At 33.5% G+C, this 23455-nt stretch overlaps 1 protein-coding gene across 3 annotated transcripts in view; it reads right to left on the bottom strand.

Annotated features, from left to right (window-relative positions):
* Positions 1-1011: 1011 nt before the first annotated feature.
* LOC132728489 (probable protein phosphatase 2C T23F11.1) overlaps positions 1012-23455 on the bottom strand; it is a 36942-nt gene continuing 14498 nt past the window's right edge. For 2 of the 3 annotated variants that reach the window (XM_060714120.1, XM_060714121.1), the window contains 7 exons: positions 14467-14532; positions 13416-13481; positions 12662-12735; positions 11034-11175; positions 10369-10452; positions 8767-8912; positions 1012-3302 (listed from right to left, as the gene is read on the bottom strand). In XM_060714120.1, the coding sequence (XP_060570103.1) occupies positions 3108-3302; positions 8767-8912; positions 10369-10452; positions 11034-11175; positions 12662-12735; positions 13416-13481; positions 14467-14532 (773 nt within the window). In that variant the 3' untranslated portion in view covers positions 1012-3107. The remainder of the gene's footprint in view (positions 3303-8766; positions 8913-10368; positions 10453-11033; positions 11176-12661; positions 12736-13415; positions 13482-14466; positions 14533-23455) is intronic. The other variant, XR_009625491.1, reaches the window with a different exon arrangement.

The following is a 23455-nucleotide window of genomic DNA, read 5'->3' as shown; positions in this document are numbered from 1 at the left end:
AACTAAACAGTTCTTTATAGACTCAATACCTCCTTACTTTGTATTCATATCTTGAAATTAAGAAATCATCTGGTCAATTTAAGAGTCAATTACGGTACAATAAAATTTGTTTATAATGTCAAATGAAGATAAGTTTAAATTGTATAATTTGCTAACTTTGACCATAATTTTGTAATTAATAGATGTCATTAACAGTGGTTTTATCATGAAACAGCTCATGTATGAAGAATTGGATTTCCTGGGAAACAAAATAATATGCAAAAAATTGGATTTCTGTCAAGGTTGCACACAACTGTAACTAACTTAATGTCAAATCAGCATAAAATTATTACACTGGCACACCATTATTATGCTCAAGTTAGGGTCCTAGCTGCCAAACCATGATTTCAACCGATTCTGACAAATACTGCTTATCTTGTCTGACATGTTTAAAAAAACACACTGTCATGGATACTTAACAATTTACCTTTCAATTGTATGTTATTTATAACAATTGGTGAAAAATATAACTGTTTTTTGCGAGCCCACACTCTTGAGCATTACAATGAGTTAAGCATTATAACAGGTGCGGTATAACAGGCTAAAAGTGTACAACTGCACATACATGAAGAGGCAGGTAAAACAGTATGCTGTTAAGATGATAATATCTAATTTCAAATCAACATTCACACTCTTGAGATCAATGTTATTTCTTTTTTTGCTCTAAAATAACTTTGAAGACAAAAATAAAATAATGTAGTTATAAATATAACAAGAAACAGCAACTTGCAAGTAAAACAACTACATGGACATAGAATAATCGAGCATTTTCTGTATGTACTGGGGAGGAAACAGGGTCATGTCCTGATTGATCTGTATTGCATATGTCATTGTCAATCAAATTATGAAACTGAAAATGTTGCCAAAACATTCAAGTATACTGCTCACATGCATTAATACATCAAATACCACGTAACCTTGCATACTCATTAGTCATTTAATGATGAATTTATAACTCATTCAATTCTTTAAAAAAAAATTGATGCAAAAAAATGTGCCATTTCTTTCAAAACATTTCTACACCTAAAAAGAAAATTTAAGCAATATACTACACAAAATCAATAGTTTTATAAAATGCAGTACACTTGTTTAAACCATGAAAGGATACAGTCATATAGACATCTTGCACACAATACCACCGAATAACAGACTGGCCTCGGAATTTCTTACTATTTAATCATCTTTCTCTGTTATATATACATTTGAACATTTAAAAAAGCAAACTCACTTTGTTTCACAGGTATGTCAACGATTTTTAAACAACACTGATAAATGAAGTTTGAACCAATTAACTTTATCTTGAGATGAAAGCTTTGTGCTAACTTTAACCTCTACAGTGCTAACTTTAACCTCTACAGAGTGAACTTTAACCTCTACTGAGTGAATTTTAACCTCAACTGAGTGAACTTTTATCTCTACAGAATAAAATTTAATCTTATAGTGAATTTCAACCTTTACAGAGTGAATTTCAACATCTACGCAATGAACTTTAACCTCTATAGAGTGAACTTCAACCTCTATAGTGTGAACTTTAACCTCTATAGAGTGAACTTCAACCTCTATAGTGTGAACTTTAACCTCTATAGTGTGAACTTTAACCTCTATAGTGTGAACTTCAACCTCTATAGTGTGAACTTTAACCTCTATAGTGTGAACTTTAACCTCTATAGTGTGAACTTTAACCTCTACAGAGTGAACTTTAACCTCTATAGTGTGAACTTTAACCTCTATAGTGTGAACTTTAACCTCTATAGTGTGAACTTTAACCTCTATAGTGTGAACTTTAACCTCTATAGTGTGAACTTTAACCTCTACAGAGTGAACTTTAACCTCTATAGTGTGAACTTTAACCTCTACAGAATGAACTTCCTGTAATAACTGGTACCAGTGTTTTATGAGGTGACACCAGTAAAGACTAAACTGCCAATCTCTCTTAATTGCTTGATGGTCATAAAATACACTAGATTATCATTAACCCTTAAATGACCTTTGTTATTCAATAAAAAAAAATAAAAAATTACCCAACCATTATCTTGTCCGTTACAAAATGAGAAAACATGTATATGCAGAACCTATAAAGAAGTATTTTTTTCTTTTCATCGCCAATTAATTACATGTATAACAAAATTTCAACTCACACCTAAAAAATAAATCAACTTAAATAAAATCCAACACTTCACTCTAACACACACTGAGACAGATAACTAAACTTATTTACATATTTTCTTATATTTCATAATGAAAATTTTATATCTTAATACCTTTCAAGATAAAAACAATACAAAAGTTTCACTATGAAACGATGAAATACAAAAATGTACATATAGTATATGAAATTTTATTACACAATCTATCCAATATGTTAAAAATATTATAACAATAAATTTTAACAGTCACAATGTATTATTGAGACTTAGTCCATGGCTCAACAACAAAAAACAATCAACAATAAAATCTTACATATTAAAATATTTATAACATTAGAGTACACTGTCAATATATCAACAATTTATTCAGTTAATTACCTGTATGCTGTGCAATAGTCTGAAATAATAAAAAATACATACAGAAACATGGAATCCTTTCATATTTGTCTCTTCTTGATTAATTTCTTAGAACGTTTGAATGAATTAGTTAAGACTAGTTTAATTTTTACTATTTCCCCTTATGTCCCCGTATATCCCCAGCATTTAACTGCATAGAGCATTTGTGTATTAAATAACAGTAAAAATATAAGAACATAAATAGCTTTGATAAAAATATATGCCTCAAACCATAGCAAAGTTAACAGTAACAGAAATAATTCTGTAATACACACTGTAACAAACAACATTTTTAACACTAAATATTATGACTTGAAGGATTTCTTTCATCTTTCTTGGATCAAGAACGTTATTAATCCATCTATAAAATTTGTTGTCCAATTTCTGTTCATGTGTATATACATGTAACTGCCGGAAAAAATCTAAAATATTATCACACATCCTGTTGTTATATTTACAAAGAGCCCATCTTTGTTATACAATCGCAGAGCACGGAGAACAGACTTGTAAAGATTGGAGAGTTAGCTATTTTAGATCCATGTTATAATTACTGAGGTGTGGTACAGGCCCACCTATACTGGGCTGTGAGCACCGACGAATCAAGTCCTCATATGCTCGATCGTGTAGTAAACAAACTATACACACAGTCATGTTGTCGCACCCCAGGCCTCCCATCTGACAGTCTGGTGCTAAACATCGTGCCATCAGTTCTTCACAAATCTAATTATAAAATCATATAACACAAGCATAAATAAACCATCTCTATGATACTGTTAGTAAGCATGATAATACCAATTTTGTTTAAGACCTTGTCCTGAGGTCTTAAAACTATTTTCTGAGTTCTGTTTCAAATCTCAAGATTTTCATTGGTCATTCTGTGGCAGTGCTGACCAATCAAATACCTGAGATCTGAGTTTGAGCTTAGCAAATTTCTTTCTTGCACATGACACAGGATTATCTACCATTTATACCAGTGCTAGAAAACTCTATCTTACACCCCCCCATGTAAGACAAGTCGTGTGCTTTAGATGACGTCATTGCCGCGCGCCTTTTATGAATAAATCGCGTTCTTAGGATTACGTCACTTAACCGTTATGAATGAAATTGTAAGTTCATACGCTACTATAAGAAACAAGAGGGCCATGATGGCCCTGAGGTCGCTCACCTGTATATAGGCCCCCCAACCCCCACCGCCAACGTTGCAGGGCCAATTTAACCCAAGGGCTTTTATTTGCACAAACTTGGTAGACACCCATAAGAAGATGTTTCATGCTAAACATCTAAGCTCTAGCTCATTGGGCTTTTTAAAAGAAGATTTTTTTTAAGTTTTTACTATACACATATAGTTAAAAAAAATGACACCCCTGGGGCCGGGCCAGTTTTGACCCCACGGCTTTTATTTGAACAAACTTTGTAGACACTTACTAGAAGATGTTTCATGCTTAATATCTAAACTCTAGCTATTTGGGTTTTTTTCAAAGAAGATTTTAAGTTTTTGCTATACACATATAAAGAAAATCAATGACCCCCGGGGCAGGGCCAATTTTGACCCCAGGTCTTTTATTTGAACAAACTTGGTAGAGACTCACTTAAAGATGTTTCATGCTTAATATCTGAACTCTAGCTATTTGGGTTTTTTGAAAGAAGATTTTTTAAGTTTTTGCTTTACACATATAAGGAAAATCAATGACCCCTGGGGCGGTGCCAATTTTGACCCCAGGGCTTTTATTTGAACAAACTTGGTAGACACCTATTAGAACATGTTTGATGCTAAATATCTTAGCCATAGCTCTTTGAGTTCTTTAAAAGAAGATTTTTTAAGTTTTTACTATATGCATATAGGGAAAATCAATGACCCCCCGGGGCGGGGCCAATTTTGACCCCAGGGCTTTTTTTTTATCAAACTTGGTAGACATTTATTAGAACATGTTTCATGCTAAATATCTTAGCTCTTACTCTTTTGGTTCTTTAAAAAAAGATTTTTTATGTTTTTACTATATGCATATAGGGAAAATCAATGACCTCCTGGGGCGGGCCAATTTTGACCCCAGGGCTTTTATTTGAACAAACTTGGTAGACACCTATTAGAACATGTTTGATGCTCAATATCTTAGCCATAGCTCTTTGAGTTCTTTAAAAGAAGATTTTTTAAGTTTTTACAATATGCATATAGGGAAAATCAATGACCCCCGGGCCGGGGCCAATTTTGACCCCAGGGCTTTTATTTGAACAAACTTGGTAGACACCCATTAGAACATGTTTCATGCTAAATATCTTAGCTTTAGCTCTTTGGGTTCTTTAAAAGAAGATTTTTTAAGTTTTTACTATATGCATATAGGGAAAATCAATGACCCCCCCGGGGCGGGGCCAATTTTGACCCCAGGGCTTTTATTTGAACAAACTTGGTAGACACTCACTAGAAGATGTTTCATGCCAAATATCTAAGCTCTAGCTCTTATGGTTTTTTAAAAGAAGCTATTTAAAGTTTTTTCTTTCGGTTGCCATGGCAACCAGAGTTCTGCATGGAATTAAATTCTTTGAACAATTTTTAAAGGTGACCACCAAAGGAACATTCCTGTGAAGTTTGGATGAAATTGGCTTAGTGGTTTATGAGGAGATGTCATTTAAAGTAAAAGTTTACGGACGGCCGGACGCCGGACGAAAAGCGATCACAAAAGCTCACCCTGTCACTTTGTGACAGGTGAGCTAAAAAGTCCGTAATGAGAATACATGTTTTCGTAATTTCTGTTCTGAAAATAATTATAATACACAAGAAACAAGAGGGCCATGATGGCCCTGAGGTCGCCCACCTGTATATAGCCCCCCCCCCCCCCCCCCCCCCCCCCCCCGGGCCAATTTTTACAGACTTGGTAGACACCCATAAGAAGATGTTTCATGCTAAACATCTAAGTTCTAGCTCATTGGGTTTTTTAAAAGAAGATTTTTAAGTTTTTTTCTATACACATATAGTTAAAAACAATGACACCCCTGGGGCAGGGCCAGTTTTGACCCCTGGGCTTTTATTTGAACAAACTTTGTAGATATTTACTTAAAGATGTTTCATGTATAATATCTAAACTCAAGCTATTTGGGTTTTTTCAAAGAAGATTTTTAAGTTTTTGCTATACACATATAGGGAAAATCAATGACCCCCGGGGCGGGGCCAGTTTTGACCCCAGGGCTTTTATTTGAACATACTTGGTAGACACGCATTAGAACATGTTTCATGCTAAATATCTTAGCTCTAGCTCTTTGACTTCTTTAAAAGAAGATTTTTTAAGTTTTTACTATATGCATATAGGGAAAATCAATGACCCCCTGGGGCGGGGCCAATTTTGACCCCAGGGCTTTTATTTGAACAAACTTGGTAGACACTCATTAGAAGATGTTTCATGCTAAATATCTTAGCTCTAGCTCTTTGGGTTCTTTAAAAGAAGATTTTTTAAGTTTTTACTATATGCATATAGGGAAAATCTATGACCCCCTGGGACGGGGCCAATTTTGACCCCAGGGCTTTTATTTGAACAAACTTGGTAGACATTCACTAGAAGATGTTTCATGCCAAATATCTAAGCTCTAGCTCTTACGGTTCTTTAAAAGAAGATTTTTTAACTTTTTACTATATGCATATAGGGAAAATCAATGACCCCCCGGGGCGGGGCCAATTTTGACCCCAGGGCTTTTATTTGAACAAACTTGGTAGACACTCACTAGAAGATATTTCATGTCAAATATCTTAGCTCTAGCTCTTTTGGTTCTTTAAAAGAAGATTTTTTAAACTTTTAATATATGCATATAGGGAAAATCTATGACCCCCTGGGGCGGGGCCAATTTTGACCTCAGGGCTTTTATTTAAACAAACTTGGTAGACATTCACTAGAAGATGTTTCATGCCAAATATCTAAGCTCTAGCTTTAACAGTTCTTTAAAAGAAGATTTTTTTAAGTTTTTACTATATGCATATAGGGAAAATCAATGACCCCCCGGGCCGGGGCCAATTTTGACCCCAGGGCTTTTATTTGAACAAACTTGGTAGACACTCACTAGAAGATGTTTCATGCCAAATATCTTAGCTCTAGCTCTTTGGGTTCTTTAAAAGAAGATTTTTTAAGTTTTTACTAGATGCATATAGGGAAAATCAATGACCCCCTGGGGCGGGGCCAATTTTGACCCTAGGGCTTTTATTTGAACAAACTTGGTAGACACTCATTAGAAGATGTTTCATGCCAAATATCTTAGCTCTAGCTCTTACGGTTCTTTAAAAGAAGATATTTAAAGATTTTTCTTTCGGTTGCCATGGCAACCAGAGTTCCGCATGAAATGTAATTCTTTGAACAATCTTGATAGAGCTTCATACAAAGAGTATTCCTGCCAAGTTTCATTAACATTGGCCTTGCGGTATCATAGAAGATGTCCTTAGAATATTTAAAATGTGGACGGACGACAGACGACGGACGCCATTTGGTTGGCCATCCTAAAAGCTCACCTGCACTTTGTGCAAGGTGAGCTAAAAAGAACCAAACACCGGCTATCGGTGCAGACAGGAATATCTAGCTCTCGGGTAACTGTTTAGCGGTAACTCGGCAAAGCCTCGTTACCGCCGTAAACAGTTACCCTCAAGCTAGAAATTCCGGTCTGTACCGGCAGCCAATGTAAGATTCTATTATTATAACCTCAGACCCTGGCCAGGAGGTTATAAAACTATTTTCTGATATCATTCTCAAATCTCAGGGTTTTCATTGGTCAACATAAATTTCATGCTGGTTTTTGACCAATCAAATGCCTGCGATCTGAGTATGAGCATAGGAAACTTCTTTATAACCTTGGACCCTGATGTTCCTCAGTAAATATTATGTTTATCTAAGAAAATAATTCATGTTTAAAGGTATGTATAAGCTCAATTTCAAAAGGAAATTATGTTATTGAGATATTCATTACATATGCAATTAAATAAATGACATCTCATCTTCATTAAGCTGGTCTGGTTTACAGATTCTTGTTTGATTCTGAGTTAAGGTATTAGGACCCTAATGGGCACTATCAGGAACTAAAAAAGTCAGTTGTATACCTTAAAGTACACCTGTATGCAAAATTTAAACAAAGTTTACCGTACGGAAATCAAGTTATGGCCACTTTTCTGAACTCAAGCTAGGATGTTATGAGGGCCCTTTTTTAGAAAGTAGGAACCTTTAAATAATCTGCAATAACATTCTAATGAAAAATGTTTTCCCATTAATTTTTGGTAAGAAACAAATAGTACCATTCAGCTAACAATCCAAATAAGCAAAATTATGGTTTCTACTTAAAATTTATGAAATCTGTATAAAAATGTTACCCTACCCCACCAATTTTTACCACGTGTCTGACCATTTTTCTACTTAGGGAGCCTAATTTAAAAAACTTAAAAATTTACCCAAATGAGTGCCTGTTTTCAAAGTTTCCCTAAATTTTTTAAAAAGTATATTGGTTGATCTTGTAAAATATGAAATACTTTTACCGTCTAGTTTTGATTATATTACACTTTGAAAATATCAGGTACCATATTTATTACTATATTTAGCATAATTTAGCCAATAAATACCTATATAAATTAAATAATCAAAATTAAACACTTTTTTCTTTCCAAATGGGACATGAGAGATACATAAATAATGTTAAAAGAAAAAAAGAAAGAAAAAAAAAGTTGACCCTTCTGGGGATTGAACCCATGGCCCTCATTTTCAATGTAGTTAACAGTAGTTCTAGCCTATTTGAATACTCTTCAAAGCGGAGGTAATGCATTAGGGTGCTAATACCTTAAATGATTGTTTTTAATGATGAATATCAGAATAAAGATCAACAAGGTAGAGCAAAGTTTCACGGATCACTGCCCCAAAAATAGTCAATAAGGACCACTGGATATGTAACCAGCATGCACAGAACTGGGATGCAGAGGGTTCTTCAGGTGAAAGATAGGGCAAATCAATGATTTTAAACCACAACTATAAAATCAATGATTTTAAACCACAACTATATCTTCAAACTATGTATGTGGCAAGACCTTAATCACACAAAATCAAAAACAATGGTAAACTTAACTTCCTTTCTAAGAAATGTAAAACTTGCATTCTTATCAAGTTTAATCATGACAAAATACTGTAACAAAATTACAATGTCACATAAATTATTTGCAATAGGTACTTACAGTTTCTGGTTCCATTCTATGGGCTATTCTTGCTCTTATAAAGTCAATAACTTCTTGATTGGTTAATACATCCCATATACCATCACATGCAAGTACTATGAATTCATAATCATTTGTCAATGCCCTCTCTTGTACATCGGGGTAAGCTGAAATTGTAATACAACTATTAGTTATATCTCTTAAATACAAGAGCTTCAGATTTTCCTTGTACATATAATTAACCCAATGACAATTTTGACTGCAAATTTTCAGGGTCAAAGTTCAAGAAATACCAAATACCAATACCAATTTTCCTCATAATATAATGCCGACCTGTATCATCAGGGCAAATAACATACAGTGGAACCTGTGTAATCCGAACTCGTCCGGACCTGAAGAAAAGTTCGGATTAGAAAGGTTTCCGGATTAGAAAGGTTTCCGAATTAGGAGGTTTTTCTACATGTTTTTTGCATGTCATTTGCAAAATAGTTTAAGGTAAGAAAACGGGAGTGCATTTGAAATTGCAATTTAGATATTTTATTTTTGCAGTCTCTTATCGTTCATTTTACTACATGTGAATGCAAAAATAAAGAAATAAAAATAAATCAATAAGCAAAAATATTATGTCCTCAAGGGTAAGTTAACCTACGATGTTAAACAGGAGGCCGAGACATGATTTGATATTCGTACCAGCATTTGTCAGTTGTTTGTAATCTCGTATCCGATTCAGCGACTATCCGAATTCGCTGACAGTTTCCATTAATTTTCATTACTTAATCACGTATCATTGAATCCTATACAAAGGATTCAAAGATATTTCTATTGCATTATATCAAAATATTTATAGAAGCTGACGAAAAACAATCAATTAAGCAATTATAGAAGATATCAAGGCAAGCTAAGTGTAATTTTCACACCTTCGCAGATCATACGTTTCACCCATTAATCACGCGAAATAACTCTTATCAGTTTGGTGTATGTTTACACCTGTTATATGTGCGATTATTTGTTATTTTGAATGAAGGTGTGACATTTGGCAAAATCTGTTCGGATCCGAGAGGTAAATTTTAGAGTAAAATAAGAACAAAAATTGAAAAAATCGTCCGGAATTCGGAGTAGACAGGTTCCGGATCCGAAAGGTTTTTTACTATTGAAAATAGAACGAATAAAATCGGGACCGGACACTTCGTTCGGATAAGAAAGGATTCCGGATTAGAAGGGTTCGGATTAGCAAGGCTCCACTGTACTAGCATTGTAACAACATCAATAACATTATTTGTGTACACATGTATGCCACATAAAAAATGTATATGAAAGAAAGTCATGAGCGGCACATTATACACAGAAAAATGACACATACAAAATGTACATATTCATCTACAATTCTGAAAAGACTTTATTCTGATGATATAATTTCATAACACTGTAAGAGATTTCACTTTGGAGTATAATAATGATACTCAGCATCCTTCAGATTAAAACACTTTAACTTTACAGCCAATCTCATTTCAAATACAGTACACTAAATTCAAACTACATATTGAATAATACATATTTCATTTAACTAGCTTTAAGGACTATATAGCTCAATTAGAAAAACATTTCAATAATATGTTTGTTTACCTGTCACTATTTGTTCATCTGGTCCCTTTTTATCATTTTTCTTAAAGACAAAATCACCTAAGGCTCTTGATAAAGCCAGGTTACCTGAAATCACATAAAGAGTCAACATATTTTTAAAATGTTAAATTAACTAAAAACTAATGTATTCATAACAATTTACAGTTTTACACAAATTCTACCAAACTCCATTAAAAATAAGACAATAACTTCTAATATTATTAAATATGAAAACCCAACAAAAGACTTAAACTAGGAAAAAGTGATAGAAAATTGTCACAGAATCAAGTTTTCTGCCAATTTTACATGCATAAATGTAAAACAAAGGAACCATGATGGCCCTTGATCAATCCCCTGAGAGCATTTACTATTAAAGATCATACTGGGTGCATCATTTTTAAGCTTTTTACAACAGTACACCTATGAGTACTTAAGTGCTCAGGTAAGTTAAAATTTTCCCAAAACCATAAAATCCCAACAATATGCCCCATGACATTTGATGGCAATCATCATGTTAAAGTTTGATGAAACTAATTAACAAATATTGAAAAAGGTGTAAACTTAAATTGTTAAAGCTAGCCTCCTGCCTACCAGATTGTTAACATTCACTAATTCAATAACCAGGGGTAAATTATTTCTGTCTGAAGTCCTGTTTAAAAAGCACTCACCATTAACTCTGTTAAATTCGACCCAGCCACCAGCAGCAATGATTCTCCTTGTCTCTGCCTCGTTACCGGGTTTATGATCATGTGACAGTACATCAGCACGACCCCTTACACTAGCTACAGCTCTAGAATCTCCTACATTCGCCTAAAATATCAGGTATACATATAACTCTGGTAATGTTACAAGTTTAACTGTTAAATAATCACATAGAATATTATAAGAAATTTTTAGCAATGCTGTAACTAAGCTAGTAGGGTTTCTTAATCGGACAAAAATCATAATCGATCATCGAAAATAATCGGACAACCCTTTTCGATCAATCATCGATTATATAATCGAAACATCTACAAAAACAAAGTAAATATGTACAATGTACATATCATGCTTTAATATTTATAAGAATTCCATTAATATTCTATATTTTGTATAGCTACTACTTTATCAACTGAAATAAACTAGTTTAAAGATAAACTACTATGCTCATCCTTGAGTAAAATATTTTAATCAAATAAATTCATTAAAACGTATGAAATTACATTTACTATGTCTCAATATCAATAAAGGAATGAAAAAACTATGTATGGGAACAAGTTAAAACAAAACTGCCAGGTTTTTTTAATGACACTATATATTGATATTGCAACCATCTTTAGTGTGTAAAACAATTTCATACATAACATATCTTCTTTGTGGGAAGTCAAAACATGTTTATTTTAAATTTACAAATAGACTGTGTAGCAATTCTAAATATTTTCTGATGTCAAATTTGAGCATAGTATATCTTTAAACTAGAATGCCTCACTGTCAACTATTAACTCCATGGTCACCAGTATGCTTTCATATTGATTTGAGTGAAAATTATTGTTCCAACCAAAGCTGGCTTTAATTTAAAGTGTTGTTATAATACAGTGAGTCCATTAAGTTACAAGCAAGAAAAAAAAAACGATAATCGATTATTAAACTTTGTAATCGATCATCGCCGATCGGTTCTATAAACGATCAATTTTCGATTATACTCGATCATCGCTTAATCCCTATAAGCTAGCTGTTGCTTTTTTGCTATTTTTGTTAAAATTCCTAAAAACCAGTAATGTTTTAAACTTTATAGTAATATCTCCTTTTGTAATTGACTTATGTTTATAAAACATAACAGGAAAGGCAGGAATTCTTTTACCATAATATCTTAGAAATGATAATCTTAACTTTAAGCACAAATCATATTAACAAGTTGAGATCTCCTATTGCGATACATTTTTTTTAACCTTGGACTGACCTTGATATAAGTAGTAGCAACTTGGCTTTTGAGTTCTGCACATTGTCTCTTAATTGTTATCACTTGTGTCAAGTTATTCTTAAAACTTTTTCACAATTCAAAGACATGGAGCAGGCAAAAAATAAGGACTTTTATATTTGACCTTTAGGTGACCATTATTTGAACTTTAAATGTAATGAACAGACATACTGACAGACGGATGCCTATCCTATTATCCACTTCAGTGTTACACAGCAGGGAATCAATAAAAGAAGAGATATTTCTGCTTATAGAAGTGTAACAAATAAGGTTTTGCATGTATTACAATTGCGATAATTAAGATAATTACATGTATTACTTTATATACAATACCCTTACACAATATAATCTCTTGTTTTTTATGAGCACTGAAATAGCTGTAGTCCCTGCCAGTTCATCTTTCATTGTTTCATCTGAAATAAAAAATATATATAAATTAATCTAGTTTCAAATGAGAGTAGAAAAAGCAACAAAGTTAACTTAGCTCAATCATATTATATATGAGATAGGGGAGAAAAAAAACAACATCATGAAGTATAAAGAAAATTGCTTAAGAATAAAAGAGAATATCAAATGAGTACATGACCGTCACATTAAACAAATGTTAAAGCAGATACTGCACGTTGTAAATGTTAAATGGAAAAATTATATTATAAATGAAAATGGAAAAATTATAATCAGCAAAAAATACATTTTTTGGGGGGAGCCAAGGCCTGAGCATTATACTGAAGTTAGCGTTATTATAGGGTGGCATGTATTTACTACTTGATGAAATCAGAGCTACATAAAAATTTCATATTGAAATATCTTAAGTAAATGAGTCTTTTATTAAATAAATAAATATGTGGGCTGTAAATTAACTTTTTAAAATCATTGTCAATATTGCACTTCTTCTTTCACAATTAAAAGGAAAATAAACATCACAATTTTAACAAAATAGTCATTCACAATTCAGAAAGGGAATTATCTAGAATTTATGGAAAAAAGCCCTTACACTTAAAAAGGTAAAACAGTCATGAAATGACAAACCCAACTATACTCTTTTTGTGCCTCTCTGGATAATAAATATATTTTTATTATGCTCACTACTTACCTTGGGTCATATCATGATCCAACTGTAGGAATCCTCCCTTGAGAGCCTCTGCAATACGGTTTTGTGCTATGAAATAAACAAACAAAACACAAGAGTGAGCCTTAAAATAATCAATAAATAATTCAATCAACACAAATTGTTTGACAGATAATTATAATCATTTCTTCAATTTAGACAATCCCCTTCCGTCAAACTAAAGGACCAAAAACACAATAGCATGAATAATCATTTGCAATTTTTACCATGGATAAATGAGCCTCAAAATATTTGGATCATCTACTAACCAATGGCAATCATAATTAAAGGTTTAACAACCCTTGACTAAACTGTTCACCACTGACACTATTTTCTACTTTCTATGTGAAAGTCATTATCCTAACCTAAGACTACAATAAATAATATGCAACTTAGGATGACCACATGTAATATCCATTTAAAGTCTGTTCAAAAGATGTGCATTTGCAGTTCATTTAACATACAAGGACTTTACACACAAAGACTTTCTGTATTTTTAAAGAATGTTTCCTTACTTGTTTGTTTTGTTTGGTTTTATGGTGCACCAACACAGTTCAATTTTAAGATGACTTTGGCTAACCTCAGGTGTTACAAACATAAAGCAGCATTAGGAGTCAAAACCACAACACCTGCAGTTAAGAGATGGATAGACTCCAGTAACTCGGACCCATTTAGTCGCCTCTTACGATTACACAGGGGTACATGGTGACTACAATTTTGATGCCTTAACCCTTAAAGGCAACCCCTCAGCCACACATGGTTTCCTTACCAACAACAGCCATCAGCCTGCAGTTTGTGAAATCATTCTTTACTTATAATTTTTACATGAAAATTAGAGGTCTTAAGCCTATCCACATACATGCACTGACCAAATGACATGTGAAAAACAACATACTGCATTTTTTCTTTGTAAGGAAGGCCGTCATTTCCTGCCATATTAATTTCAAACCATATAGTAATGATTCTTTTTTCTCTTTTTTTTCTTTTCCTTTCTAGCGGATACAATTTTTCAAAATTTGTCACATCCATAACTTACCATAACCTGGTTGCATAATAATTTTCTTGTAAAGATTATTGCTAGCATACTGTGCCACCTTTGCTCCTGAAAATATAAAGTACATAATATACAATATATATTTGTATATTACTGTATCATAATAAAATCAAATTGGCAATATAACAACTAAACTGAATGGTCTTGTTGCTGCTGTATGCTTTAATCCATCGGTAATGTATATAAGATAAAGATTATCATGCCTGGATCTGAATGTTAAACAAACCATTGACATTGTTCTGAAAAATACAAAATTCCAAACTAAAAACTTAAAATTTAGGTCACACCAGGAGTTTTACGACTAAAATGGTACTAAGCATAAGCTCACACTTCAAGCAAATAATAAAAAGAATATATGAGCCGTGTCACGACAAAACCAACATAGTGCCTTTGAGACCAGCATGGATCCAGACCAGCCTGCGCATCCGCGCAGTCTGATCAGGATCCATGCTGTTCGCTATCAGTTCCTCTACTTGTAATAGAGTTGGTTAGCGAACAGCATGGATCCTGATCAGACTGCGCAGATGCACAGGCTGGTCTGGATCCATGCTAGTCGCAAACCCACTATGTTGGTTTTGTCGTGACACCGCTCATATATACTCAAGTTCAACCAATGTTATTCTTATATTCAAAACTAATGTTCCCAATCTTCACACAAAAGTCACAATTTTTATTGATTTTGTTTAGTTTTGTCACCCCTGGGTAGATCTAGCAACCTTCCTTAGCTTAGTTGGAGGTTAATAAATTAGTTTTTTCCCTTACAAATCTCACCTACAGACAAATCATCTTCTTAACTGTAAATTAAAATTCTCAATAAACCAACAGAATGTCAGTGACCGTTCATAAATACATGTAATAGCAGAGACATACAGTATTAATGTCACTCAGATCCATCCCTTTTATTATAAACAGTGAAATATATTACAATAGTCTGATTATAGTGAGATATTAAACCCTAAACCTGCAGAATAAAAAAATCTTAAATGGACTTGTCCAGCTTCCATCTATTCATTAATCAAGATGAAAATTTAAGTGGTATAGTACATGTACCTGGCTTGGAAAATGTTTTATCACTCTTGGTTCCAGCAGGTTAAAGGTTAATTGAAATGTGACAGTCACACAATGATGATAGTACAAACTTAGAGTTGTGATAGACTACAATGTTTAATACTGATTAATTTACAGCATATGATATCAAGAATATAATATATGAGCCGCGTCACGACAAAACCAACGTAATGCGTTTGCGACCAGCATGGATCCAGACCAGTCTGCGCAGCCGCACAATCTGATCAGGATCCATGCTGTTCCCTATCAGTTTCTCTACTTGTAATAGGGTTTGTATGCGAACAGCATGGATCCTAATCAGACTGCACGGCCGTGCAGGCTGGATCCATGTTGGTCGCAAACCCATTACGTTGGTTTTTTGGTGATTTTCCTTCTACAATCAACAGATGTTACACCCATAGATTATTATTTCTGGAATAACTAGATACTCCGAGCATTATACAACATGAACTGCTGCTTCAAAAAAAAAAAATTCAGAATTATAAAGAGGCACTTTCAAAAATTATCGAAATTTTAAGTACCATTTTCAGAAATGGCTTTATATGTATTTTATCACATAGAGTTGCTAACATTTCGATTCTTTATTTTTACACAGTTTTGAATCTGATATTCATTAAGCCAAAAATTATCTTTTCTTTGAAAATCGTCACAAATTGCAATCAAGTTGTTAAATGGCTCAAAAACATGAGAAATAGCGACATTAAACTATGAGGTATGCTTAAATACAAATGTAAAGTGTTTATCAAAAATTAAATGAAGGTATTTCCTGAACACTTTGTTTAAAAATAAATCTTAACACAATGAAAATTTCTTGTGAGATGATATAGTTACAGTATATATTTTTTTCATTTTTTATTTTTTTCTACAATGTGTGTACAATCTGATTAAAATAAGGTCTAAATAACACTCGCTTTTAGATCTACCAGTGACCAATTACAAAGTTATTTCTTGTGATCTTTCACATAGCCAATCATCGGTGAGCTTTCATAATTTTGAAAGCGATGCGGTTTCCAAATTTTAACCCTGGGAAAACAAATACTGAGTAGGATTATAGGATATTGTCAGGATTTGAGAACAAACTTGCTGTTGTTCATATATAGCCAACAGGTAAACTGGCAAAACAATCTTGCCAATTAATATTGACTCTTTTATTTCAAGATAATTTGTTAAAAATTACTTCAAACAATTTTTTACTAACAAAAATCAACAACTTGTTTAACTTCCACGGATAACAGTATTTTGATGCCTATGACATATGTAAAAACCTGTTTGATTGCATGACTAAAATAGCTTTCTCTGGAAATCCAAATTATAAAGAAGGCGAAACATATACGGTCATAATCAGACCTACATAACAGAAATAGGTAGATCAGAACTTTAGTCAGATTGAATGTGTGTATTGTTTAAAATACTCATTGAAATTGTAAACACAGATTAGATACACAATATGAAGACACTCTTCAGGTAAGTTATTATTACCATATCACAGCATATACATTTAACATTAATTATCAAGGTGAAGAAAGTCAGAAAAACAGCACATTAAAGAGCCCCTTGCCACATTTGCCAGATCATTTCATCTTTTGTTTTACCTTTTGTTTACCTACCAATACTGAGTGATGTTTTCATAAAAAGAAAATGAACTGAAAATTCTTTCAAATATTTAGCACTGTTGCATATGGATGTATATGTATATTTTGTGAAAACAACAACCTGTCTAAACTCTAGACTAATATTTCTCTAAATCCAGTAATGACTAAGAGCCAGTAAACCAAACAACTCAGGGATCACTTGATTACTTGATTAATATTATATAGTAGGTAATAGTTACCGTATGAGGAATAGGTCTGCATAGTTTTTACAAACCCGGGTGGCGATTTGAAGACCGAGAGAGCATAGCGATCAAGGTTTTTAAAAGGCCACTGGGTCTGTAAATACTATGCAGACCTATAATATTCCGAGTGCGGTAACTATCTTACCTACATACTCTTTTGTCTTTCTATCCATAAATCAGTTTTTAACTAAGTATTTATTAATATTACTCACAAGAAACATATTATTTACCGGTATGTACTTTATCATGTTTAAGAAAGCATTCCAAAGCCAAGCAAAGATACCATTCGCTGCGCTCTTGTAATTCATTTGTTCACAAATCAAGTGTTCGTGATTTTCGTGGGGTTTCATTATGTAATAAGGTCAGGTAATGTACTTGTTGAGATGAGTCACAGAAAATGAAAACAGAACTTGTCGAGTAGGGAAAGGTAAGATCATTACTTTGATATGTGAATAAATAACATATTAATAATATAAACAAATATTGAGGAAGATAAAAATGTTTTCTTATCATAAAAACGGAACACTTTAATTTTATATATAATAAATTTCATGGTACATATACCTAAATAGATGATCAGGCTATTTCTTATATAATTAAAATATACGATTTTTTTCAAAGGAAAGTAAAAGACGAGGTTTTATGAATAAATATTAGTTATGTATGTAGTTACACCGTCATGTGAGTTGGGTTTTGTAGTTGTTTTTTTATGTTAGCTGATTTTAAATGTTCTTAGAATTTCATCCATGTTTGGAAGAATTTTCTTTCGATGTATTCTTAATAAGCATCATCCGTTATTCATATGTTTGATAAGACCGCATGCAAGCACGCGGTCTAGAATGGAAGCGCAAGTTGTATTCTTGCGAAGAACAAGCGAGTCCTGGTATACAAAATTAAAATTGTAATGTAAAAATAACTGAAAAAAAATGATAACAAGAGCTGTCCGTAAGACAGCGCGCTCGACTTTTTTATTGCTTGCCAATAAAAAATGTTTTTGCAGTAAAAGGCAATACAAGAATCTCTGTATTTTTAAAGTGAACTAGTTGTTTGATACCCTTGAATATTACAGCAATGTTTATATGACATAATTTATGGTAAAGTGAACAAGTGGATAGGAATGAATTTTTTTAGATTTTTTAAGTTTTTTAGTGCTTGCCTATAATACAAAACATTGACAGTTAAGGGCCATAATTCAAATAAAATCTTTGACAGAATTACCTTCTCCTGGACATGTTTGGGAATCATGATTGTAAACAAGTATTCCAACTTTCAAATTAATATCTCAAACAGTTCAGTCAAAAAGTGGACTGGTACTAAAAACTTAACCAAGATTCTAAGTCGATAAAAGGCCTTAATTTTTAAAACAAATCCTTGACAGAGTTACCTTCTCTTGCGTACAGATGGGGGTAATGATGTGAAATAGCATTCAAAGTTTCAAAGCAATATCTCAAAGGGTTAAGGCAATAAGTGGATTTTACCCATATTCAATGTATTTTCTAAGTCAAAAAGGGGCATAATTCTGTCAAAAACCTTGACAGAGTTATGTCCTCTTGTCTGTTGATGAAGGTCGTGATGGTAAACAAGTATGGTCAGTTTCAAAGCAATACCTCCAATGGTTTTGAAATAAAGTGAGGTGGTACAAAAAACTTAAACAAGCTCAATACACTTTCTAAGTCAAAAAAGGGCCATAATTCTGTCAAAAACCTTGACAGAGTTATGTACTCTTGTCTGTAGATGGAGGTTATGATGGTGAACAAGTATGGTAAGTTTCAAAGCCATACTTGTAATACTTCTGAAATAAAGTGGGGTGGTACGAAAAACTTAACCAAGGTGTGACGCCAACGCCGACGCCGGGGCGAGTAGGATAGCTCCCCTTTTCATAGAAAAGTCGAGCTAAAAACGGTGTTATACTTGATGAACTATACTCTCACTGAAAGTTATATTTTGGGAGAGAAAGAAGCAGAAGTTGACTTTGATTCGATATGCACCAATAATATAATCGTCGTATATATCCCATAATGCAGAATTGTTAAATAATGCAGGATTGTGCAAATTCATACATAGTTGTGGAAATAAATGCCGAAAACTAGTATCTTATGAAGCTATATAGTTCGACAAATGTGTTAGGTACTATAAAGAAAGGCTAAATGAGCGTTGTTTTACTCATTAATATCGGCGAAACACAAACTTCAACGCCAGAACAGTAGCCAGTTCGTTTGTCTCACAAATCTGGAATATATGAGGGTCCTTACCGCCGTATGCGCTAATTTATTTCTATTAATCTTTAAAATATATATCAACCCTTTTTCCTATTCAAAGTGGTCATAACAACCCCCCCCCCCACAATTCAGCGTTATTTTACGGTGAATATTATGTACTGTTATACACAAGTTACTCGACTTCACATATTTTCTATTATATAGAGAACAATAGAACAAAAACAGGTCGGTATATATTTGCAGACCTGTTAAGCAGTCGGTAAGTGATTTACTAGATCGCTTTTAACAAAAGAGCCGGTAGGTAATCTATGTTATTTCACCATGTTACCATAACATTCTGTTTTCCAGTTGACTAGATATGGAAACTAAAATAAAGGCAAAGTTTTTTTAAAGAAATTTTAATATACATGTACATTGACATTAAAACTTTGACCGAGAGAGACTTAGTCTATGGTGGGCATGTGATTCTTCAATGTTCAGGGTAATTTTCAAGTATGTATCAATTGTTTATATTGTTATATCTCTACTTATCTCAAGTATTTTTATACCGTAAGTAGGAGTTTTAAATGGCTAACTTTTTTTTCTAAATCACTTGATTATGATAATATACAACAGCATTTGACAATTTGAGTTAGTAACAGATTAATTATTTAATTAACATATTAAAGTCCCATTTTCTAAAAAAAAAAATAACAAGAGGGCCATGATAGCCCTGAGGTCGCTCACCTGTATATAGGCCCCCACCCCCGGGCCAATTTTTACCCAAGGGCTTTTATTTGTTTATTTGAACAGACTTGGTAGACACCCATAAGAAGATGTTTCATGCCATACATCTAAGTTCTAGCTCATTGGCTTTTTTAAAAGAAGATTTTTAAAGTTTTTACTATACACATATAGTTAAAAACAATGTCACCCCTGGGGCAGGGCCAGTTTTGACCCCCGGGCGTTTATTTTAACAAACTTTGTAGATATTTACTAAAAGATGTTTCATGCTTAATATCTAAACTCTAGCTATTTGGGTTTTTCCAAAGAAGATTTTTAAGTTTTTGCTATACACATATAAGGAAAATCAATGACCCCCCCCCCCCCGAGCGGGGCCAGTTTTGACCCCAGGGCTTTTATTTGAACATACTTGGTAGACACCCATTTGAGCATGTTTCATGCTAAATATCTTAGCTCTAGCTCTTTGGGTTCTTTAAAAGAAGATTTTTTAAGTTTTTACTATATGCATATAGGGAAAATCTATGACCCCCTGGGGCAGGGTCAATTTTGACCCCAGGGCTTTTATTTGAACAAACTTGGTAGACATTCACTAGAAGATGTTTCATGCCAAATATCTAAGCTCTAGCTCTTATGGTTCTTTAAAAGAAGATTTTTTTAGTTTTTACTATATGCATATAGGGAAAATCAATGACCCCCGGGGCGGGGCCAATTTTGACCCCAGGGCTTTAATTTGAACAAACTTGGTAGACATTCACTAGAAGATGTTTCATGCTTAATATCTTAGCTCTAGCTCTTTGGGTTCTTGAAAAGAAGATTTTTAAGCTTTTACTATATGCATATAGGGAAAATCAATGACCCCCTGGGTCGGGGCCAATTTTGACCCCAGGGCTTTTATTTGAACAAACTTGGTAGACATTCACTAGAAGATGTTTCATGCCAAATATCTAAGCTCTAGCTCTTACAGTTCTTTAAAAGAAGATTTTTTAAGTTTTTACTATATGCATATAGGGAAAATCAATGACCCCCGGGGCGGGGCCAATTTTGACCCCAGGGCTTTAATTTGAACAAACTTGGTAGACACTCACTAGAAGATGTTTCATGTTTAATATCTTAGCTCTAGCTCTTTGGGTTCTTTAAAAGAAAAAATTTTTTAAGTTTTTACTATATGCATATAGGGAAAATCTATGACCCCCTGGGGCGGGGTCAATTTTGACCCCAGGGCTTTTATTTGAACAAACTTGGTAGACATTCACTAGAAGATGTTTCATGCCAAATATCTAAGCTCTAGCTCTTATGGTTCTTTAAAAGAAGATTTTTTAAGTTTTTACTATATGCATATAGGGAAAATCAATGACCCCCGGGGCGGGGCCAATTTTGACCCCAGGGCTTTAATTTGAACAAACTTGGTAGACATTCACTAGAAGATGTTTCATGCTTAATATCTTAGCTCTAGCTCTTTGGGTTCTTGAAAAGGAGATTTTTAAGCTTTTACTATATGCATATAGGGAAAATCAATGACCCCCTGGGTCGGGGCCAATTTTGACCCCAGGGCTTTTATTTGAACAAACTTGGTAGACATTCACTAGAAGATGTTTCATGCCAAATATCTAAGCTCTAGCTCTTACGGTTCTTTAAAAGAAGATTTTTTAAGTTTTTACTATATGCATATAGGGAAAATCAATGACCCCCGGGGCGGGGCCAATTTTGACCCCAGGGCTTTAATTTGAACAAACTTGGTAGACACTCACTAGAAGATGTTTCATGCCAAATATCTTAGCTCTAGCTCTTTGGGTTCTTTAAAAGAAAATTTTTTAAGTTTTTACTATATGCATATAGGGAAAATCTATGACCCCCTGGGGCGGGGTCAATTTTGACCCCAGGGCTTTTATTTGAACAAACTTGGTAGACATTCACTAGAAGATGTTTCATGCCAAATATCTAAGCTCTAGCTCTTATGGTTCTTTAAAAGAAGATTTTTTAAGTTTTTACTATATGCATATAGGGAAAATCAATGACCCCCGGGGCGGGGCCAATTTTGACCCCAGGGCTTTAATTTGAACAAACTTGGTAGACATTCACTAGAAGATGTTTCATGCTTAATATCTTAGCTCTAGCTCTTTGGGTTCTTGAAAAGAAGATTTTTAAGCTTTTACTATATGCATATAGGGAAAATCAATGACCCCCTGGGTCGGGGCCAATTTTGACCCCAGGGCTTTTATTTGAACAAACTTGGTAGACATTCACTAGAAGATGTTTCATGCCAAATATCTAAGCTCTAGCTCTTACGGTTCTTTAAAAGAAGATTTTTTAAGTTTTTACTATATGCATATAGGGAAAATCAATGACCCCCAGGGGCGGGGCCAATTTTGACCCCAGGGCTTTTATTTGAACAAACTTGGTAGACACTCACTAGAAGATGTTTCATGCCAAATATCTAAGCTTTAGCTCTTATGGTTTTTTAAAAGAAGATATTTAAAGTTTTTTCTTTTGGTTGCCATGGCACCAGAGTTCTGCATGGAATTAAATTCTTTGAAGAATTTTTAAAGGTGACCACCAAAGGAACATTCCTGTGAAGTTTGGATGAAATTGGCTCAGTGGTTTATGAGGAGATGTCATTTAAAGCAAAAGTTTACGGACGGACGGACGAACGACGGACGGATGGACGGCGGATGAAAAGCTATCACAAAAGATCACCCTGTCACTTTGTGACAGGTGAGCTAAAAAAAAATCCAACTTGAATTGTGTTCCATTGAGAGTGAAATAATGTTTGTACATTGACCTACAAAATGATAAAGTGCCAAACAGTTTATAAATAGCAGAAAACAGATTTTTGTATAAAAGCTGAAAATATTGTCTGCCTAGTACAATGCAAGTATAATTTGAAATTAAGCAAAAATACATGAAATGTGTGATTTGTTATTAAAGTTAAAGGATATTTTTGATTTTCTAACAGTTACATGTAGTCTAAGAGGGGCACAGCACATAGGGTGAATGTCATAGGCAGTGCAAATGTAAATAAAAACATTCATATTCACACTTATTTTTTTTAATAATCATAAGAGTTATTAATAAAGTTAGGCTTTTGGGAAACCAATGTAGAGGTTCATTCTTATAAAAATCAAAGTTG

This window comes from Ruditapes philippinarum, unplaced genomic scaffold (assembly GCF_026571515.1).
Source record: "Ruditapes philippinarum isolate M1 unplaced genomic scaffold, ASM2657151v2 ctg527_1_1_1_1, whole genome shotgun sequence".
Lineage (NCBI taxonomy): Eukaryota > Metazoa > Mollusca > Bivalvia > Venerida > Veneridae > Ruditapes > Ruditapes philippinarum.
Note: the sequence above shows the minus strand (reverse complement) of the source record. Positions and strands in the feature narration are given on the sequence as shown.